Source organism: Platalea leucorodia (genome assembly GCF_965183815.1).
Source record: "Platalea leucorodia genome assembly, chromosome: Z".
Classification (NCBI taxonomy): domain Eukaryota; kingdom Metazoa; phylum Chordata; class Aves; order Pelecaniformes; family Threskiornithidae; genus Platalea; species Platalea leucorodia.
The window spans coordinates 27,487,208-27,511,152 of NC_138858.1; the positions used below are offsets into that span (position 1 = coordinate 27,487,208).

Below are 23,945 nucleotides of genomic sequence, written 5' to 3' on the forward strand. Positions count from 1 at the left end.
ATAAATTGGTAAAAATAGTAATAGAAGAGAAAAGGCTGGATTTGGAGACTAATTGTTATTCCTACCTTGCCAGAAGCCAGCAGGTAGGAGAGTTGCAACAAACCAAGGAGGAACCTTGAGTAAAATTAAAACTTGATTCACTGAGGTTTCCTGAGATGGTAGAGCTGATTAACTTCTCAGCAAGTGAGGTGGAGACCTGCTCCCTCCCCTCTCTCAAGTGTGCAGCTGCACCTCCATCCTCTTCCTCTTGCCAGCACTGCTTCTCCCCTGACCCCTTGATCAGACTAGTCAGCTCACTAAACCACTAGAAAACTAAGTCAGCAAAAGAGCTATGAATTTTCTGCCAGCATAGCAAACTGACTCAGCTGACCAAGGGCAATCTCTTGCAACTGCGCAACGGAGGCAACAGGAGTGTGTGGAGCAGGGCAGTCCTCTCTGGCAGCAGTAAGACACTTGCCATCTTACATATGTAATTAGGGAATCACTCTACAGTGGAAAGAGGAAGAAAGAGCAAACAAGGCAATGTTTGCTACAGCAAGCGGGACAGCATAGTGAATAGGAAGTAAGAATGGCTGATTTTTTTTAACAACACCCCTAGGACAAGATCATTGGCAGCTGGCTGCCCCGTGACTGCTAAATAGCTAGCTAACCATCAGTGCCATGCAGTGATGGTGAGGGGAATGGCATTGAAACAAAGCCCAGGGCACAGTTTTATGGTTGATTCCTGACTGAAGTATGCTGGGTTACTCCATTCTAAAGATCCTATGGTTTGCCATCTCACTGAGGTTTCCCAGCTTGCACTACTAATCAGAGTTTCCTTTTCTTTACTGAAATTCCTAGGAAAGTCATCCAACTAAAGTTTAGCACTAAAACCACCATTATCAATAAATACAGATCAGAAACAAGGCACTTACCAGTGGTGCCCAGGGCAATAAATTGAGTACAGCAAGCATCTTTGAAAAAATCTGACCAGACTGGATGCAAAATATGCTTTTACATATGATAGTAGCAGCACTTTAAGCTACTCCAAAAGCACAAGGATATTGCACCTTGTTTCCTTGCTCAGTAATTATGAAAATGTTGTTGAATATTTGTTTTGAGAATGAAGTGTACATAGCACAGTACATTTGCACAAAGGCGATAAAACCCCTGTTCACTTGCAGATCAGTGCTTCATCACAGGCTGGCGCTTCAAGACATGAGTACTCCTGCTCAATGAATTAAAGGATCTAAAGGAAGAGCAGAGTCCAGGTTATCTTACTGCCCTGTTTGCACTTACCATTGAAACACTGAGATGGTATGGATCATTAACCCAGTAAGAGCCCAGGAGATTTTCTGCCATTTTAGCAATCTAAGTCGCTGCACAAGCACTAGCTCCAAGAAGGGAGCACGGCCACGCAGCCAGGAGCAAGGGTTTCCCCAGTCAGTTACATAGGCCTGACTCAGCTTCTCACAAAACCACAGCCTTAGGTTTTATTACCCAACCCCTACTTTCATTGAAGATAGTCACCGCAGTAACTCTGAGGAGAGTGTCTTGATTATTTCTAAATCCTTCTTTGAATTAAACTTTTCACATTGGGCATTAGTTTCTCATACTGAATGCTATAAAATTCCAACATGAAGTTAATCCAAGTAATTCATGAAGTTGAATTAGAAGTTACAATGTTCAAGAACACAACAGGCCTGAACTTCTGTATTTAAAGGCCAAGAATAGGTGTGCTTTCACTTACTTACCTTTTTGCTTCTTCTAAGTGGCACAGATACTCATAAGCAATGTTCTGACGCCTCCTCTCATCCATTTCCTCTGCTGAAAGCCTTTCATCATCCACAATAGCTGCAAACAGAAACCCATATCAAGTTACACACGAGTCAGAAGTGATTCTTAGAGGAACTTTACTGAGAACCTAGGCAAATTACAGCAGAAGAGAAATTAAAATAGTCATCCCTCTGCCTCAAAAGAGGCCTTTTATGGCATTGTGCACAAAGATATTTAGATCATCAAGAAGATGCTGTTCTCTGCATGGTGAATTCCTTAAGTTTCACTTGTTCAAAACCAAGTGTGTATCGCTCTTTGTCCATTGCCTGGTTTGGGGATAGGATAGAGTACTCAAACACGTGGGGCTGAGGCTGGGAGCCAGCAGAGTTTCAGCTTACACGTTCTCAGAGGAGTTTGAGGACTCCCATGTGGAAGCTCAGAGCAAGCAGTGGATGGAGCAGCCCCATGTTAAGCAGAGCCTCAGCAGTAGAGATGAAGACAACAACACACTGCAAACATATCTCAAGGGCAACTTGGGAACCAGCTGCAGCTTCAGCAACCTGTGAGACTGTGATGGACCAAGCTGCCTTCCACTGATGGGTCTGATGAGGTCTGCAATCAAATGAAGAAGCTGTGGTATTCACACCCCTACTTACTGCAGCAACCACATCACCACCCATAAAAGCACTTTCCCAGCCTATTTAGGATGACTCTGTGTACAACTCCAGCTGCAAACGACCCTGATTATTAACAACTACTACCCCATGACTGGTCTCACTCTCTTGGTAGGGTACAGAGGGCCTCTGTGAGCAAATCAGCAATTCTTCCAAACATTTTTACAATGAATCTGAAGGACCATGCAGTAGTGCTAACTTCCGACTGAGTTTCAATCACAGAACATGAGGCTTTTGGAAACAGCCTTCAGCATAAACCAGTTACCAAAATGACACCCTGTTTGTGCTAGGAGCTGCCAAAAGAGCTGGCCCTGCCCTCCCTTGTGTTTCCCAGCCACGTACTCCCAACACCTCTCATGTCAGAGCTGGCAATCCTGTGGCTGCATCAGGGAATCAGGACAAGGGGCAGCCCTTGCCAAAGAGCAACGGCTATGAAGAGACCCACTTCTAGCAAGATCAGGTGCTGCTGTGCACCTGTGGGCACACTGGTGCAGACACAAGGGAGGGGACGGAAATACAGGGCTGGGCCAGCCACTTTCTGCAGCAGGCTGTGAGCCAGTTAGCTGACAACGTCAAGATGCGTCCTTGGTAAAAAAACCACAACCCCCTCTCCACCTCAAATGCACTGTGAGATGCTTTTTAGTTCAACTGCCACACAGATTGTGCATGCCACAAGCAAGTTTTCAGCATTTCCGTGATGCAGCTGCCTCATGTAGTAGATAAACACCTTCCAGTAGCTGATACAGGCAACTCAAGTAAAAGGCACTATAGTAAAGCAAGAAGCTGGGCTTTAGAAGTACATGCATACTTTGAAGGCTGTACCTCAAAAAACAAAACAAACCAAACCAACAAAACAACACAGAAATGATCCCACATGCATTTACTGAGGACACAAAAGAAATGACACTACTCATCCACATTTTGGACTGATGCTACCACACATTTGTTAACATATCGCATAGCTGCTTTAATCTTCATAGTTTCAGTTTTAATCACCACAAGCATTGACATCTCTCATCTTCCTTTGCTTTTAAGATGGCTATTCCTAATTACCCAGAAGTTTCAGACACCAATAAAACAAATATGTGTCTTGTTCCAAGTCCCTTTTAAGTCTGGTAGCTCGAATAAGCATGACTCACTCTAAAATGAGCTCTCAGATACTGTAATCAGGTCATCATTTGGTATGAATCAAAGCATTAGTTTGGAGACAAACACGAGATACAGGTGGTAAAACACTCAGCCTGGCAAACTGCTGCTCTGCTGCTCTTGCCGACGCCACCATCAGCACGTCCAGGACAGGCTGCTCCCACTCCCTGACACAGCTCCTCTGCTGCCCAGGGGTCCTGGCTTCCCAAAGTGAGGGAGAACTATTGATGAGTTACCACACTGAAATTTAATATACCACTTCATTACTTGTGACGTTGAGCTCTAGGGTCACTTTTCAAACATCATAGGTCATCCTCAGCTGTGAGAGCCCCACAGATAAAGACAAGTGCCATCAGAAGGGCCCAGCTGACTATCCTAGTGGGCTATGGCCCTGTCAGCCAGGACAGGACAGCTGATACTGGACTAAACCTTCGTCCCCCATGACACAGCTCCCATGCCCTGCTCCTCTTAGCTCATTAAACAGCCATTTGCTCCTGCCCTCCACACACAACTTACCACAGCCATAAGCAAAGCAGCAAAAAAGGCAGTTTGTCTGAAAGTAGGCGTAAGAAAACCACACAACCCATTTGATAAGTATCAGTTTAGGAACTTACCTGAATAACACTAATGCTTTACAATCTGGTCCTGGATCTACACATTCACAGGTCCCTCCCATCCTCAACAAGGACATCCCAGACTGGGCAGCCCTGGCCAACCTCAAATCCCTCATTAAAATTATTTGCAAACATTGATCCAAAGTGTGGATGAAGTCACTGACAGATATTGTAGGATTGTAATACTTCTTCTGCTTAGGAAACCCTCCACTAATGAGGGAAAAAGGCAAAAGGCAAGAACAAGTAGCTTGTAGACACTGAAAAGTGGAAAACCCAGATCATTTCTAGAAGAAATACTATGTCAGCAGCTCACAGGTAAGAAATTAGGCTTCTTTCCTGACAGGGCAAAAGCAGCTGTTTCTGGGCTAAATATTGGAGCACCAAAAAGGCAGAGCACAGGGAGTGACAGCACCTACAGGGCTTATGCTGGGAGGAGTCTCTTGCAACACCGGCTGCTGACAAGACTGATTACATGCTTTCCCCCTGCAGCACATACTGGCTTCAAAGCAACAGTACTATCACATCAAATAAGCGGTTACAGACAATTTTAGAAACAGCAATGACAACCTGCAGCATAGAGCTGGCCCCAGGACTGAGATGCAGAGGAAGCTACTTCGAAGACTTGGGTCCTTAAAGTCTAGTCTGCTCTAATATATTTTGTCAAAGGCTTCAGTCTTTGACTAGAACCCTGCGTATAGCTTTCTACAACTTCAGACAAACACCATATGAGTGCATCCATCAATCCAGCCAAGTTAGACACACGAACAAGCTTGATTTGAAGACAGAAAGCTCAGTCTTTCTGCCTAACAGGGCAAGTGTTAGTCAGAAGACTGGGAGACTGATGAAAGAATAAACTCATTTCTGCTGTATCAGTAACTTCTTGATAGTGTTCAACTCACAAGGGAAGAGAGTGCTGTGATAAAGGATGTTACGGGGCAGAGTAAGCAGGGCTGGGCTTCACATGAAGACCTCCAGCCCACTGATAAGGCTAAGCAGGATCCAGGCAGACTCAAAATGTTGCAGCTGAAGAGACCTGAATGCCACAGAACAAGGCACGTGTATACTACATAGGAGCTATAGAGGAAAAAAGACATCTAAAATAACATGATGCAATTACTCAATTTTGTGACTTTTGATTTGGAATTACAAGGAAAAATATCAAATATTCCCTCAAGGAGGGAATGTTAAGAGTATGCATGGACTGCTGACAAGAACAAATAAAAATGCCAGTGTAGCTAGCCTAAAAGCTCTCCATTTCAGTTCATTTTAGATGTTGCCACCCTGTTAGCCAACAGTCAATACATGCAAAACATGTGTGCTAAGACACCAAGTTCCCTCATTATAGACATTCCTTCATGGAAAAACACTAAAGGAAAGTGTGTAGGAAACACTGCATGGAACAGTGAGCAGTACCGAAGCTTAAATTGTCACAGTTAATTTTGAACAAACATGAGAACAGACTTATTCTGGCACTCAGTGTGATGCAACAATTGCCTAAGTAAATTCTTCCCACAATTGATTCAATGGAAATAAAGTCACATTCTACTAGGAACTTCCTATTACATATTCTCATTCCACATATTTCTCACAAAAATAAGTCTGTTTACCAGAGAGTGTTCATAAACTGAGAGACTTTAACATTTTCCTTCAGCTGATGTATCACACTTACATCCACCCTTATCTTTGTCTGACATATTTGTCCTGTGTACCACCATCATGGAAGAAGCAGAAGAACAGGCAAGGCAGTAGCTAGAACTAGTGGATGTTTGGGGTTTGGTTATGGATTGCAAAAACTTGCTGATGTGCCCTGATCCAAGACAGCCACTCCAGTTACTGGCAAATACTTGGAGCTCTGTCAGATGCTGGCCACAGGGCTGCCAACACAACCCAAGGTGATCCATGCATCTATAGTCAACATGGCACAAGCAGCATTTACTGAGTCTGACTCAGCATTAGTAGAAAACAAAAGCATTTCAACCTTCTGGATTTGAGTAAGTTTTCAGAAATAGGGCCACCACTTCCAAAGCTGCAATATAATTACTGAAACTAGTAATCAGCCCAGGTGTGCAAGAGCCAGTGGAGCCATGACCTTACTAACAGTGTCTGGAAAGAGAATCAGAACTTCAGGTTCATGTAAGATATGCTCAGTTTACACAATAATTTTAAGAACAAGTGCTGGCTGTGTAAATGTTGCCCAAGTTCAGGGTTAACCCTCTTATCACAACCATGGCAAGGATTTTGGAGGTCCCAGGGTCACAGAGATAATCCACATCAACACTGAGATTACTGGATCTCCCCCATTAGTATGTTTATACTTGAGATGACATTAAAGAAGGTGTTTTACAGGTCTGATTTGCAACAGTTTTCAAATAAGCCCATGGATCCATGGACTGTGTTTTTAAATGAAGCTAAACTTGAGACTTCTATAATACATAACCAAAGAGCATGCAAGCAACACTAATGTTTGTTTTAATTTCTGAATGCAAATTCATAGAACACTTTACAAGGCGTAATTCTGAGTTATTCAGGGATAACAATTCCCCAAACAGATAGTTTTTGTTATCTTAAAAACTAAAGCTGGAAAAAAACCCTGCAAAACCTATAGCAGCATTTAATGCTTTCTGGTCATTCATTTGCACTCAGACATATGACTATCTGCAATAGCTCAAGAACAGCACGTGGCTGCTTCTAGCAGGCAGACCCTTTAATAAGGCATTTGCCACAGACATACCAAAAGACTTCTTATACTGAAGAAGGCAAAGAAACGAACAGAGGCTTTTATTTCCCAGGGCCAATCCCCCTCAATTTCCTGCCATCAGAGACTTTTTCCCATGGAAAGTGAGACATGAGCAAGGAGGAGGGCGGCTCTTTTGGCACCACAACAGCAAAGCTCAATACACAGGACGCAACAGAGGATGAAAAGAACAAAATCCTCTTACGGTGACAGAAAAGAATTTGTAAAGTCAGAATTGAGGGAGAAGAAAAGAGATACATGAGTGAATACTGTAAAATGCTGGAATAAAAGTTTTTCACCAGAGTATTTGAATTAAACATTAGCTAGACCACATTTGTCAGTCCCAGCTGTGTGCCATCCTGGCCACATAGTAGGCATAGCAAGGCGGTGCTCCAGTCCACTAGTGAGAAATTCTGCAAATTCTGCGTAGCCCCGCCTCACACCTTCCTGCCTCCTCCACTAGAGCCCATCCCCACATCTCCAGTATTAGCACTCTGAAAAGCATTTAACAGAGCCATGCTGTAACAGCTGAAAACACAAAAACAAAAGCTGAGCCCCTCTTGCACAGAAACTCTTGATTGACACTTTGCTGGCCACAGCCAGACCCGGTGAAAGCTGAGCCTGGTACAACAGGCTCGAGGCAGCATCCCATTTATTTCTGCCTGTACCATGAGGACAAGCTGCGAATTTCACATTCAACTTCAATGCTGTAGTTTCAAGAAAAAGCTAGTTGCATTTTAGACAGTCAAGGTGACTTAAAACCTTAGGTTATATGAGAGCATATAACTATTTTGTCCTAGTGTGAAAGCAGCCAATAAATTCAGTGCCATATTTTATTCCTAGTAAAATTTGTACTTTTAGGTACCCAGCAGCCCAGGAGTGCCTACCCAGGGCAGTTCAGCTCTGCAGTCACTCCTAGGTTGGCAATTCAGGTGCTGCTACTGCACCAATGCAGCACCAGACAACCCCCATAACCAGAGCAGGTCTGAGCTGGCAATGCTCTGAGCCAGGCTTGCTGCTACCTGAGCTGCCCTCACAGCAGTGGGGCAGGAGCTTATGGCACTGTCAGGCATCTGGAAAATATGTGGACAGGATTACATGTACAGATATCAGAAAAACACTGCTCAAAGCTACAGAAGGAGGAATTCCCTCCTGAGCCTCCACTCCCAATATCAACTAGCAGGTATTTAATGCAACAGTTTACTAAACATGCAGAAGAAAATGTGCCAACTTTAACTATGTGGACAGAGATGATTCAATAGGCTACTACAAAAAAAAAAAAAAGGCTTTACAGCACCAAACACCTGTTACAGGTGTTCTGTTATTAAGGTATTTAGTACCTGCAGGTCTATTGTTATGCTGGAAGACATTTATCTTTGTATGAAAAATTTAAGGCTCTGATTAAAACAGCTTTCTACAGACTTCCTCTGTCAAAGAGCACAGTCACAAGCAGCTAGCACATGTCCCACAACAATAAAACCAGATGGCCTGAGCCTTTTTCTATGGTTCCAGTTAACAGAATTCAGTCCATTGCCTGAACATTTGCTCCAAGAAAGGGTTCTGGACAAAGGAAAACACTGCAAGCACTCAAAAACCCAACACAGCTGTGAACTTGGAGGGCAGATTCACTTGAGATAGTAGACTAATACACTTTATTCAATTATGAGACTCTTCAATATGGCATTTCTTAAACCTTTTTGACATTGAACTACTCTCCTCTTCCTTCAAAAATGGCTATGTCTCTCCTAATCTAGTTATTACGTTGTCCAAAGCATGCAGGCTCAGATTTTCATACAGCAATACACACGCATCTTCTGGCCAGCAGACAGACATTATCCCCTCTCACAAGGATCACACAGGATCTACAGGGCCACTGTCCTGGACCAGATCTCAGTGCCAGACACTGCGCAAATAGGGAAAACAAACACCATTAGCATGGGAGTGTTGACAATGAAAGTCCAGTAAAAAGACATCCTCATGTAAAATTAAAAATGTTTGCTAAACCAACCTTTCCCTTGAGCTTTCTCATAGAGCTCATTCCCGTGCATTCACACACCCAAGTCGTCCTCCCCTCATTTCTGTAAAAAGGATCTTATTTCAGTCTTATGTATCTGCTACCACAAGTCTAACCACATCCATTTACAGAGACTAAAGACTATTACAACACGTGGTCCTTAGGACTGTCATACCAAAGGGACAGTGATGCAACAACAACCACAGCCTGTGTTCCTGGAGCCAAGTGTCAAAACTGCTTAATTTCAGTCTGTTAAGTGCCAACATTGGCAGAAGGCTGTAGGAGTCCTCAGATGAGTCTCAAAACACTTGCATTCCCACAAAGTTTAGAAAAAGTCTTGTTTAACCACACAGACACAAGACAGCTTTGGCATTCAGCAAGTAACCACATGCATTGCCAGAATGTTTAACTTTCATTTTTCTGCCTATAGGGATACACATCCTTTACTATACTTTTAAATCTCAGGCTTTCTGCAGTACCATCAAGTGAGACTTTAGTAGAGGCAATACATTAAAAGACATTAAGTAGTTCTGACATTATCTTATTGTATAATGATATCAGAGCATGGCCATCTCTTTTCTATTAGAGTCCTTTAACCTTGTGAAGAAAAATAATATGGTTCATTTTATCTTAACTTCAGTCTAATTGTTCTGTATATTTGGAAGAACAAGGAGACAGAGTAATGGAGTTGAGGTAAGTATATGAAAATCCAACTACAAACAATTTCAATTAGCTTCAGGTGTTGCCATCTACAACTACAAACATGAAATGCAATTTATCATCCTATTGCCCAACCACTTCCACCTACATTTGACCGCCAGTCTCACTGTTTCCAGCAATACTTCACATAACTCCTCAATAAAGTTGTAACTGTTTATCTTTGCATACTTTGCTAGCTGGCAAGACACAACAGGTTTCCCCAAGATTCAGGTGCTCAAAGAATACCTTTAAAATTCTAGCTCCTTTCTATGAACTACCCAGTTGACCTTAAAACTCTTCACTAATAAATCCTCAGTCTATGTTCTTGAACGAGTTGCAAGTCTAAGGAAGCACTCAGGCTGATGGATCCTGAAGAAGCAGTGAACACCAATTACAAGTTATTTCTTTCCCTTACAGGCCATCCTTTCTCCACTTACCTAGTCCAAAAGCCATTAACATGGCCAAGCTTTGAGGCAGCTTGGAAAAAGCTACACTGGTAAGTAGTCAGTCTGGTTGGAAGGTTTGCTTAGTTTCCACATACTTACAGCAGGAATGACATTTTTCATGTGGGCTTTAACAAAAGCAATCTTTTTAAAAGTTTGGTTGGTCAGATTAGCACATCACTGGAGGCTCAAGGCATTCAAAATAGTATTGCACATTCCAGCAGGAATTTCCAACAGGCTTTCCTTCTCCAGATGTTAATTCATGAGGAAACAAATAGGAAAGCATGAAAGGATCCTCTGTCAGTTTTATACGTTCACTGCCGTCTTAAATAAAGAACTTGTGATTTGAATTCCATGTATTTTGACACTTTTACCATTTGCTCCATTCATTTCACTGCAATTACTTTAACCTGTTTGCTTTTTATTAGCAATATACATTAACAATCTTTAATAAAAGAGCCAAAATTTTACCATATGGATTCCATTTCCTTACATTTTACCTACTGTGACCTCAGTTCAACTTAACACAAGCAGAATGTAAATGAAATAATGAAAAGGACAGTTTAATATTGCCAGGCTAGTAAAATACACTACTCAACTATGAAAGATATAGAAAAATGTTAGCGTCTACAGTACGCCTCAGTATCAACCTTGTAATTGGGTTTAGTCAGAAGAAAAATGCTAAGTATCTTGCCTACAAATGCCATGAAATTTATTTCTAGCATTATAAAGTTTATATTTAATTTTTCTCTGAAGAGAATAGCAGGTATAACAATAAGGCAAATGCATATGCACACCTACATAAAAGAAGGAGTGATTTGTGGATGGTAAAATACTTTGAAGATTACCCAAAAAGGGTGAAAAGCTCATTTGAAAGGCATTCATCCCTACACAAGGAGCTGGAAGCAGAGGCACAACAAGTTAACAGCAAAAAAAGACACGCCTGCAGCATTCTGCTGAACCCCAAAGGCAGCTTTCATTATACGTAGTCACACCACCACCGCCTGTGGCCACAGCCTCACCCATAAACATTTGAGGATCAAGCACAGGGCAGAAAGCCACTGCAGAAGCAGAGTAGAAGAACAGGAAAGAGGGGCTGGAGACCATTAGGAGGAAGGGCAGGGTACAGACTGAACTCACCACGGTGGCAGCAGGAAACCCAAATTCAGGTTTGTCCGCTCCTCATCTGTTCACGCATGTGGACCCACGGCTCTATCACGCTCCTGCTACTGCCAGTTTAGACACTCTGTTGTGTAAACAGCAGCTAAGATCACCCTAATTAAGTTTTTTGAGACATCTTAGCCAACACACAGGACTACAATGAAGTACGAGGCTTACTGTGGCAAAAGGGGACCCTAGAGACTGAAGAAGCTAAGCGTGTCTGACAAGAACCACTGATGCTTCACCAAAAGGCAAACTGGTTAAAGTCCACAAGGAAGAGCATAACACTAAAGTTTTCGATCCCTGTCATTATTCTTTGGTAGAAATTCAAAAGACTGATGGCCATTTAAATAGTAACCAATTAAGACAACACCCTGCAAATGCTGCACAGGATTTTTGGCTAAATCAGAATTTTGTCCGATTCTTTTTCGATCTTGAAAGTGTCAAGCAGTTCATCTGCATCACAGCCTGAGATGAGAACAGTGATTTATAGATACACTTGTAGTAACGCCTACCTGAAGGCTACTCTTGGCTGTGAGAAAGCAGGAAGACAAGAACAACACGGATAGGGGGAGTGAGAGAGGGGAAGGGAAAAGCCCCTCACACCTCCTGAAAAAAGTCCAGCATAATATTCTCTCTGGGAGAGAACAGTTGCCAAATGGATTCAATGTTCATATCATTGGGAGGCTGACATCAAAAAGCTTCCTACCAGCAAACTCACAGTACAGTAACCAGCTGGAAGAAATGTGGTAAGGTGTAGCTTAAAGAACAGAAAAGGAGGATGACAAGCAGGAAGACTGGAGGGAGAGACAAAGAGAACCTGAGGAGAAAACTGTGTCTGAGTGTCACTGAGTAACTCAGACAAGAGCTACATGAGTCTCAGGGTCTGAATCATAGGACTCAGGAGGACTCAGACACCTGTCTAGGAAAAGCCATAAGCAAGAGCATCACTTAAGCACCGAGTAAATTTGAAAACACCATGAGAAAGACTGCAGCGTAGAAACCCTCAGCCCTGACATGTGGTCTTAAATCTTCCTTCGACAATTCACCATCTCCTGCTCCTTCCCCAGCCAGCCTATTGCAGAGTCCTCCTTCTACCAAGGTCCAAACACATAATCTGCTTCACTCTCTCCATACTGTGAAAGGAGCTCCAGAAAACACCTGAAATGTTGCAGCACATTTTTTCTTCAAGATAAAAACACAAGCACATGAGTAAAAAAAGGTAAGTATGCATGCCATGAAGTTTGCAGCCTTAAACATGGAGAACACATTTCCCTCTGACTGCCTTGCTTTTCATTCCTAAATAATTATTACAGTCACAATATCTTTGAAGTTTGTAATTAAAATTATTTCATTTACAGGCACAACAGCTTATTTTAATCTTAGTGGGGAGAAAAAAAAACTTAAGCATTATCCCTAATACATCTGAAAACTTAGTTTGCACCTACAGACCCATAGAATAAGATGATCAGTTTTAATACAAAAGATGGCTTAAAATTCACAAGAACATAAAGAAATGCTATATGATATAGAACATCAGCATATAGGTATGGTAAGTTTAGGTGATAAGCTGGACCCCTGGGCACCCAGAGGCAGAGACTGAACAGAGCCATGGTGGTTCCTGCCCTCCCTTCAGCATTCCTGGCTCCCCTGGGAAAGCAGCTGAGCTGCTTGTGAAACAACTTCCAAAACTGCTGTACACTCAGCAGCTGTTTCTGCAGCTGAGATGGCCCAGCACAAGCAGGAACCACACAAAAAAAAAAAAAAAAGTTAGGATCTCACCCTACAGCCTCTTGGCCTTGCCAACTGTGCTGGTCCACACAGGTACAGAAAGGCACACTGGATGGAGATGCACCTTTTTTGTTCCTGCTTCATGAGTCAGATGATACATTCTTGCAGGAAGAAGGCAAACTCAGTGTATCCATGCAGGTAAGCAGTTCAGAGGCGGTCCCATGTCAGCAATGACCTCGGTTATCCCCTGAAGCCTGCTTGGCTGCCTCCACTCCACAGTAGGCAAGCCAGTGCTTGCAGAGTTATTGGAGCTGGCACCACTGGCTCCAGGGTAACCTCCTCCCAGTGCTCCCTGCTAGGTCACTTTGGGAGCACACTGCAGAGGCAGGTAGACATTGCTTGCAGGACAATTGCCCACACTGCTTCTGGACAACTCCGGCCCTTATTTCTCATTTACATACATAGCTAGTAATAGGAATTATTTTTTCCTTCATCATCAGGAGTTAGAACCACAGGAAAGAACAAAAGTACAAAACATTTAAGTCTCTAACCACAGACCTTTGAGCAAGGCTTGAAAAGAGCAGACAAAACACCACCCTTTCACTCAGTACATCCAGTACCTAAATGTCGAGAGTCCAGACTGCTCCAAGTGACAATGACACATCTATCATTGTGCATATCGTTGCAAAATCATCAGATACAGAGTGAGACAGATGTTCCTTGTAACTTATCAATAAACTGACTACTTCCATTTCCAGAACAAGTCACTGACAGCTGCACTCATAAGATAAGTTTTCACCCAAATCATATACTCACAAGTTTCTAAGTATAACTCTATTAGTTCTACTAAGTTCGTATTTCCTCTAACCTAACATAAAACGTTGTCAGTCTCATCCTGAAGAACTTAATTTTCCAGGTTACTTGCTTGTGTCTACTCCATAGCCCTCTCTGAAAAGTAAGGTTTGGATTAATGCAGCAAGTACTGACCACAGGACAGCCACTTTGCTGCCTTGAATCCATTTCCACTAATGAAAGCATCACAGCAACAACACTAAATATCAAATAGGAATAAAATATCAGGAGCATATCAGAAGCATTGTGTGAAGCCTTGTGTAAACACCTCAAAACAAGCGTTCTGTTCGAAATAGCAATACCAAGACTACTAAAATAAAGGAAGCATGACTAGCTTTCAACCATTGTTATGGCAACCATAGTACAAGCAACATGCATAAACTTAACATCAAATTAAGCTACGTGTTTGCAAGTTTTGAAGTCTCTGCCCAACAAGGAAATTCAGATCCTCAAGGGCTGAGCACTGACTTTTATCATCTTTTCAATAGCTGCAGTCTGTTTCCTTTGTTGAGGCTCTACTTCAGAAATCAAGATTTTGCTGGGACTTGTAATGGTTCTTCCTCCAAGCTTTGCCCTGGTTACCAGCTCATGCCCTATGGTCAACCTCCTTGTAACAAGGTATTTACAGCTGCTACAGGGAGCAGAGCAGCCTGAAAAAATAGCTACTCCATCAGCAGTATCTTACTCAGGCAAATCTCTGCCATTCCTGTTCTATATGGGAACTATTTCTGTAGAGCCCCAGTGTCACAACAAGCCTTGTTCATCAGCAGTATTTCTGCTTTTCCTAGCCTGCACACTAAAGGCTGTCAAGAGTGAGCACAAGGAGAATATTTCCACCTAATTGGTAACAGTTTTCATGCAACTGGTCGACTTCCAAGAAAGTCTATACTTTATAACTTGAGGAAATTAAATTGAAATAACCTGATCGGATGTAAATTTGCATCTCAAATGTGCCCAAGAAGCTAGTGCAGACCAATTCTGCTGCTGCTATAGGAACCCAAAAATCTTGACTGCTCATTTCTTCATCCTTTTGTGGAGTCCAGATATATAGCATTCGCAGTCTGGACAGAAGCAGTCTACCACTCAGCACCATCCCACCGTAGTTTTAGGAAAAAGGATACAAATGAATGTTACAGAAATCCACCTCTATTTTTATCAGAAGCCTCTGTAAACATTTATGGAGCTACTTAATTTTGTTTAATTGTGGCAAAAAAAAAAAAAGGGGAAACTGCTGAGTGTTATTGCCATGGTTCAGTGTTATAGGAAACACCAGCCCTTGTTTTGCCCGTTACTACCCACAAAACTAAGAAATTTGATTCATTTTGTTCTAAAATAACTCACATCAGTGAAATCTTCAGCAAAACCATGTGGTCTTACTTCTCGTGATCTGTATGAAGATAGAAATTAGAGCACAAGCAAGGAGTTGCTTTACATGTGATAAAATCTGCATGTTTTCTGGTGCATTCTAACCCATTTGTTAAACATCATTACTATACTCAGAGGCGATGTAAATTCAAAGCAGCAGGCAGTTGTGTCCAATCCTTGCAGGTAAGCTGTCTACCCACCTTCAGTAGTCAGCTGCCATGCAACTTCAAATGCCAAACCAAGGCTGGTTCATCTCCCAGCCACCACTAAATCACAGTGAAGATATCTGTGCTCTGCTGTGGTCTGAAAAGCAGTATTCAAAACAATTTCTTAGCTCAGATGTAGTGAAATCACATTTACCGTGTGCCTGGTTTTGTAAAAACAGCTGACCATTTTTCCTTGGTAAAAGCTCTGTCCCAAATTCATCTAAACATAATCCCTGCTCTCCCCAGGACTCCTTCGTGTTCCTTTTCAGTTACACCACCACATATCAATGCTGATATTTCAATGCATTATTTATTCTGCTATACTGTATTGAGAACATATGGAATTTAAGACTGTTTACCACTGAACAGAGGCCAGCCAGCTATTGATTGGGTAAATCAGTTGGGCTTGAAAAACTAAAAATCCCAGAAATAGGCAGCATATACTGCAAGTCACATCTCATCCCTACAGTTTTGAGGCCCTGCAAGCCAAGAATAATTTTACCACCAGAAAAGTTTTGGAAAAGCATCTTTAATCTTACTTTATATACAAAAAGCATTTGTTTTTCTTTCTTGTTCAAGTAGTCTAGTATTTAAGCAGTTTCTTACAATTTTCTTACCACTGTGGCATTGTCTGGGGAACGCTTTAGTGCCTTTACTGATGCTTACAGCTTTATGAAACTAGAGTGCTAGAGACAAAATTCCCTCAAAAACATTTCTGTAACTCAAAACTCCCTAGGTGGCAGGAGAGCTGAGAACAGCCCCAGCCCTGGCAGGCAGCAGGGCACTGGGGTGGCAGTGGCACTGCAGCAGAGGCACCCGGGGGGACACCACGGTGACACATGCTGCTCCTTCCCATGTGCCCCAGTCCACACTCGTGTGCTACCTGCACATTTTGCTGCCCCACCACACACATGCTTTCCAGGTCTGTATGTGCAGCAGAAACACAACTGAAATCAACTCGACCTGCCATCCCCCCACTCATGCTCATCCCTGCTCCAGCTACTACATTGTGTTGGCAGACCTGCCTGTGGGTTCATGCTGTGAGCCAGACCAGGGATCTAATCCAGCCAAAAATAATCCCATGGAAGGAGCAGAGGTTGCTTCTTCCACCAGCACGGCTGACTGAAAGCACATGCGAAACCACAGCTTCAGGGTGCGGTTCCAGAACAATTTAAACACATTTAAATTCTGGCTACCACAGTCGCACCTGGACAGAAAGTTGTCCTCCCTGCCTTGGGCCGGCAGGCGCAGCTGTGAGATCTGCAGCCAGCCCCTGCAGAGGCCTGAAGTGACTGCAAATCCAGCAATGCAAATCAGCTCTGCAAGGAGAGATTAGCTTCCTGGCAGATAAGGTTTCTGTGCCATTGTATGAGCACTGGCAAGAGGTGAAGACCACAGCAGCCTGACAGAGCAGCTGAAGTCACTTCGGCAAGTTTAGGCTGCTGAAATCTCACCAGTTGCAAGTCTGCAGCAAGGCTGGAGCTGGGATCCCAATGTAATTAACACCAGTTGAAAACAGCAGCTTCTCTTATGAAAAAGGATGGCCCTAGATACAGAACCATGTTTTTGCCAAAGCAAACCAGTGTCCTTTAGTTTTCAAGTTTTTTGCCTTGTTTCTAGTCACTTCAACCAGACTATTAGACACAGATATCCCCTGTACTTATCTACAATTCCCCAAAACGGCTTTGAAACACCCCTTTAAAAGCACAAGTAAAACATTGACTGGCCTGTAGTTTGACATCACAGCCCTGTGAAAACGTGGTTGCCTTAATGAAGAACATTTCTGTACAGAGTTTGGGCATTTCCCATTCTAACTGCCCCTGAATTAATCTGTGCTGTGCTCCTAGAAGCTGTGAGGCTCCAATCCTGCAAATACAACCAATGTACTAAGCAGCTTTACAAATCAGACACAAATGCAGGAGGATACACTTAATTTTCAGGACAAACAGACAGTAGAAGATGGATAGCATGCATGACTACATATTTACCAGCAGGCTTTGGAGCCTTGTAAGAATCGGTTTAAATACCTTGCTAGATGCTGTGAGAGGTTTTACTGTACTTTGAAAGAAGTAGGTCAGAGTCCACAGGGGAGGACGGAGGACTGGCAGAGACCACATTCTTCATCACCCACTTTAGCTCATGCCACGGACTGCTTAGCCTGATACACCCAAGCCAAGAGAAGCACCTGGGATGTAGACAGCAATTTCTGCCAGCTTTGGAGCCTGGCTGGCAGGCAGGGCAGGCACCACACCTTGAGGCAGCAGGTCCTTAGGAGCTGGCAGTGGTTTGCCAGCAGTTGTGAGTCAGAGCTGTAAGGTACTCCTTGAATCTGACTCCTGAAGAATTTATGCCTGGCCAACCTCTTAACTTGGGCAATAAGTGATAACAAAGAACTGACATAATTCCTTCAGGTAAGTGTTTCTTGCTACTGCGTACTCATTGGAACAAAACAGTAATTCAACTCTGAAATGGCCACCAGCACAGGTTCTTAATGGTTGTTTATCTGCTTACACATTTCAAAAGATGTTTAGGAGCCGTGCAGAGTTCATATGATCATCCCTGATTCAGTATCTCCCTTGATGGGTAGCAGGGAAATTGATCTCCAAACCAAAGCATCCCTTTTCTCCACGCCAAAGACCTCCATGTGCGGACCTCGGCCCCATTCCCTCCCTCTCCTGCCACATGGCCCACTCCGACACCCTACCAAGGCCCTTGGCCACAACACCCTGCAGGCACTGCTTGCCCCACCAGCCCATCAACACCATGGACACAGGTACCCTTGGCATGTGCCATAGCAGCTGGCAAAACACAACTGGAGCAGTGCCAGCGGCAAGGTGTTGGTCACCAGCACAAACCTGCCCCTGTGCCAGGTGCTCAGCAGGCCCCTTCTCCCCCCAGCTGTGAAGATAAGGCAGTATGTGCCCTGCAGACAACCCTCTTCAAAGTGCAGCTGGCACCAGGCTGAAGAGGACATTGTTGTTTTCTGAAGGTGAACACAAGCAGTGAGGCGCAGGAAGTGCTGACCCATGGTAACGAGCTGTGCAGGGCCCAGCTCATGTCCCGGCCCATCTCATCAAGGATTGGCAAACCAGGTGCCCACAGGAGGCACTCCTCCCCACTTGCCTCCTCTCCTTGGGGTGTGGGCACCCAGCCCCTGCCCTCCCTGATCCTGCTCCCCAGGACTGCGTGGGCATCGCTTCTCCCCTCTCCAGCACCTGCGCTTTCATTCCACAACATGCAGCAGTTCAAGGATATCTGTTCCAAAAAAACACCGAAACAGCCTGAACAAGTGAAGCAAACACAGCAGGTTAATGATTTCCTGCAAGCAGCAGAGCACAGGAGAGCACACTTGCTTATCATCCCACTGAAATATGACCCACCAGTCCCGCCTGTCACTGCCAGGCACTTTTTTTTTTTTCCACCTTACATGTAAGATTATTGCTAGTAAATCATAGTCAGCTTGAATCAGCAACAGCATCAAGCAAATCTTGAGCCAGAACAACTACGTAACTGAAACATCACTTAACAGTAGAGATGAGCTGCAAATCTGCATACTTCCTATTCCCTGCCTCGAGTATTGGACACTCACATGTGCTATAAATCCCGCTTCCAGCACAATATTAGTATTTCCTGTTTCAACAACGTTCAAGTAGCTTTAAGCATGCTGTAACATAGCTCTGTCCTTTCTTTACGAAGAGACTTCAGGGGAGATGATCCTGCTTTGTACAAAAAGCACACAGAGAACCACTCCTACTAAATGAATTATGTTCACTTGGTTAAACAAAGCAGTTAAACTTTTCAAGTTCTCATTCAGCAGTTTAATTATTAGCAAACTACGAAAGGGTGGAAGAGATAAACAGTGTATTTGGTTGCCAAATTACACCCATCAATAAAAAAGAAGAAAAGTGTTCTCATAAGCCACAAGTAATACAAAAAAGTATACACCCAAAAGAATATATATGCATAGGATACAGTTAAGCTTTTTCTTTTTTAGCTTTAAAAACTCCATCTGTTTTCACTTAGAAAAACACTACGGAACTTTTACCAAAAGATTTTTTTTTCCCCTCTTCAATTGAAAAAAAACCATTTGTTTCCCTGCGCTTAATAGACGTGCAGACAAATTTATAGTTTCTGAAGTTAAATGCTTTTCAAAAAGCCATGGGTTTGCAAGTTTTCACATCCTGCCAAAGTAAGAAGCTAGGTGCAGTTTCATAGAGAGGCGTAGGCTGTGTTTCACTTTAGGTTTGCCATGTCTGTCTCCATGGGCATGGCAGCTCCCCCTCACAAAGCTTCATGCTGCTCATTTGTCTCATCGCACAACTCCTAGTAGCAAACAGAAGCAGTCCTGGGAGCAACGACCAGAAGCACAAGCAATGCCCTCATCACTGGATACCAATGTCAAGTTTCCCCCCAGATTTACACATCTATGCCCAGTGAAGCTGGCTTTCCAGCTTCGGCAGGAAAGGTGAAGACTTCTTTAGCTGCTTGTCTCCAAGGGATGTGTTTGATGATGCTGAAGCACCTAATTTCTCTCCCACTCTGTATACAGGGAGCCGGGGTGTACGTTAATTCAGCTACTCTGAGCATGGAAATGCCTGAAATCCTTTGCAAATCCAGACACTCATGGCCTCACTCACTGTAGCTTTATTACATTCCCAGAAGTGTGGTGAAGCCATTCAGACATTTCTTACAAAGCTTAAGTATTCTTTTCTGCACACAGGTTTCAGGGAGGCTTAGCTATAAAGGACCTGAGAGTGTTAGGAGAAAGGCATTCTCAAAGATACACCACTGCCTGATTCACTGTCTTCCTATGTTCAAAACTTCACATTTAATCTGTGAGGCACATCCAAGATTCATAGTTTTTCCTCTTTGTAATCTTCAAGAGCACCAAGTATTTGCGTCGTAAAAATGGCTCATACCTGAAGTTGTAATACAAGTCCCAATTCTCTGCAATTCTGTGAACTTCTGCATCTGATTGTGCTGGGATTGAGAAATAAACCAGGCAACAGCTGTAGCCAAACTGGAAACCAGCTACGTAAATTCAGTTGCAGTGTGCCTGTTAACATGGTTTGTGCTGTATAAGCTGCTTCCCTGTACTCGTATGATCTCACTTGAGTTGGTGCTGGACATGAATGTCTGAAAGACTCAATGGAGCACCAACAGACATCTCTTCCACATCTTTTTTAAGCTATTGACAGCATGAAGACTCGGAGGCACCTTTCAATAAGCGGTCCAGGAAGACACAAGACTTTGGCCCTAACAGGCAAAGAGAAGGCTCAAAGACTTTGCTCTGAGCTCCTGTTTCTTCCATGAACCATGTTCAACCTGAACTAGCACCCACCCAGAAAGGCATCCTCTTGTTTGGTTTCATTCAGCTATTTCCTGACTTTAAAGATGAAAACGATCAGCTCTAAGAATTTTTTCTAGATGCATATCTCTGAGTTAATACATCAGCAAAACTTGTAATGTAAAGCTAGTTTTTAAGTTAGGGATATATCTTCCCAGTTACTCTGTGTTACAAGGCCTTGTGTCCAGGGCCACTTTTTTTTCCCCAGTGGAATCCATCAGGCTACAAAACGTAGCCAAGGTTTGTATGTGTCTTCCTCTCCAGTTCTCAAAACAAAATGCTACTGATAACCACACAGAGGTTCATATATTTCCTAGCAGAGAATTATCATAATAAAATGCTAACCTTCTTCAGACAAACACACAAACTCTGCCAGAAGCCTGAAGCCAAAGTCAAAAGTCCAAGTTAAGTTAAATGTTTAAAACAGTACTAGGTCACTAAAGCAAGGAGTCTTAGCAATTTGATAGCCTAACCTGGACAACTTATTAACTCTTCTAGGAAATCCAGTATAGATGTGGTGTTCAACATAGGGAAGTGTTTGCCGGTGATCCAAAGTGCAGTTTTAGTTATACAGAGAACGTACAACTTATGATGGGCTTCATAAGAGCTCAGATAATGCTGATATAAGTTTTCTAGTTAGGGAGCCTTTTCTCTCTTTTGGCTTTTTAAGATGCTGCTTCTCTCCTCTTCCCAAAATGGCAGGCAAATACAGCGTAGATAAAGCATATTTGGTTTTCTAGATACAGGCTAAAAAACCCAAACATGCTCCCATACTTGTGATATCACTCCAGACAAGGCTATGGTTTGTTCTTTGGTCTATGGAGTTCTCTATGGAGTTCTTTGGTGTATTTTTTTAAAAATATAGGCATCAGCCTGGTGTATTTGAGGAGCTGTTGCCCAGTCCCTTGAAAGTAATGTTATCTTAAAGGTTTCTGCAGCAAAAAAAATCCATCCTAAAAGAAAAGAGGATGCAGTGAGGTACACCAGCCATAACCTCTCACTCAGAGAAGGACGAAATAGCCACTGGAGCCTGAGCAAGCAGGCAGCATTGATCAGAGGGGAGATGGCAACAGAAAAGCCAAGAAGGATGCTCTCATCAGCTCCTGTCCCTGGAATGGAAAGCCAAACACCAGGAGAGTGGCTACAACTCAAGACACCAACTTCTCCCTGGTCACTGCAGCCAAAAACTCTGAACTATCATAGCAAAGCGTAAATACTGAGAGGACAGACCATATCTTCAAAACTATATTGAGCATCCTTAATGTGGTCATACTTTCCCCACAATAAACAAGGCCTGAGATTCTTAAAATACTCTGGGCAGCTCTGGCAATAAGGTAAATCATCCTCAGTACCCAGGCAGGAACGAAGGCATAAAGGATGAGCTCTTTGCTTTAAGTCAAAGCCTCATCTTTGATCTTAGACTTTATGCCAGACTAGCAAGTGTTACATGTCCAGACTCAAATGTTCTGATACCAGCCAGACCAGATGTGCACAGGAAAGCCCCTGGTGCTGGGGGCCTGATGAGCACACCACATACATTTGAGGAGTTTCTGCATGTGAAGCAAGTGGACAAAGTGCCAGCCTGGGACTGGAGCAGCATGCGACACACAGCACGGACACTGCCCCACAATGTGGGCAGTGGCACAGCAAGCTGAGATGACTGGGTAATTGGGTCCACAAATAAAATATTAACCTTTGCTAACATGCTAGTGTGGGCCTGCACTTCTAATAACCACTCAAAAAATGTTATCAATACTGACAACTGTGAATATGTCTTCAAAATTCTCTCATCCACCTACCAGGCAGTGCAAATGAAAAATGAAACCTACAGGCAGGGTCCACAGACAGCCCCAACTGGCAGGCATCAATAGAGGAAAATGCTCAGGAGGGCACAGCATGCTCCGAGCTGAAGGTCTCACTGCCAAGCACCACCTTTTCTGTCTGCCCCGGGTGGAAGTGAATTGACCCCTAACATTGTCAAGCTTTTTGTGCTTCTTTCAAAAAAGAGGTTTCAGAACCTGTTTTAAACAAAGCTGCTACGCTAAGACCTGGGAGGCTGCTCATCAGACCACAGGATGCCAGGGTTGTTGTGTGCTTTGCAAATAATTTGCATGTTCGCATTTTGCTATGTCTGAAATATCAGAGGCATTTCTTATAGGGAGGGCAAAGCCAAGGGCTTGCGCTGCGCTGCTCTGCTCTGCCCACAGGAACCGGGAGAAAGCACAGCCCGGTGCAGGATCCCAGCACGGCACAGCAATGCTGAGAGCCCTGCACCAGGAGGAGGGAAGGTGCTTCAGGGCTTTTCTTAAATACAGATCGGGAAGCAAGTACACCTCTTCTAAAAAGAGGTGTCCGATACCTGCACTGCTTCTCGCCTCACCCCCAGTTATTATTTAAAGTTACAAAGTTCTAAGCAAAGTTGTAAAACTAGAAAGCAAAGTTTTAATTTTATAATCCAAAATTACGAATTGATAATCCAAAGGTTACAAAGTTACAACCCGAAGCTATAGTCACAATCTTAAGCTATAAAGTTACAACCCAAAGCGATACCTTGTTATAAAGTTAAAACCCAAAGCTCGAGCTCTAACCTAAGACTCCCGAGTTGCAACGCAGAATTACAGCTAGAATCCTTTCGGAAAGTTTCAGAACAAAACCCAGCCGCATGAAAACCTGTTCAACGCCCAGCCGGAGCTCGCGGCGAGCTAACCTGAAACAAGCCGGAGCGCTGCGCGCTGCAACAGAGTCTGCTGGGCGGGTTTTATTTCCCCTCAAATCCCTCTTTTAATATTAAACCGAGAAACCCGGCAAGGGAGGGGGACCAAAAATGATAAAAAAGGGCCTGAGGCGCCCCCCGCTCCCCCCCGACCCCACTCACAGCCGTAGCGGGGCCGCTGCAGCGGCGCCAGCTCCTCATGGTGCATCCTGCCGCCGCCGGGAGGGACGGGGCCGGCTGCCGCCCGCCCTTCTTATGCGCGGCCCGGGCCCCGCTGATTTGCTGCCGCCCGCGGCCGCGACCGCCCCGCGCGGGGACGAGGCCACCCGGGGCGGCTCCGCGCAGGGCCGGGGGGCGCCGCCGCCGACCCGGAGAGCCGCCTGTGCGGCGGGCGAGGCACGGCCGGGAGAAACAAAACCAAAAAGGAAAAAAAAAAAAAAAGGAAAGGGAGAAAAACAAAGGAAAAAGGAAGAAAGAAAGAAAAGGCAAAA

General features: G+C 43.7%; 1 protein-coding gene across 2 annotated transcripts in view; it reads right to left on the reverse strand.

Annotated features, from left to right (window-relative positions):
- The window catches only part of IQGAP2 (IQ motif containing GTPase activating protein 2), a 130,303-nt gene extending 106,628 nt beyond the window's left edge, over window positions 1–23,675 (reverse strand). For both annotated transcript variants that reach the window (XM_082335410.1, XM_082335412.1), the window contains exons 1-2: window positions 23,617–23,675; window positions 1,734–1,833 (exon numbers count right to left, since the gene is read on the reverse strand). In XM_082335410.1, coding sequence (XP_082191536.1) covers window positions 1,734–1,833; window positions 23,617–23,662 — 146 coding nt within the window. In that variant the 5' untranslated portion in view covers window positions 23,663–23,675. The remainder of the gene's footprint in view (window positions 1–1,733; window positions 1,834–23,616) is intronic.
- Between the last annotated feature and the right edge of the window lie 270 nt (window positions 23,676–23,945).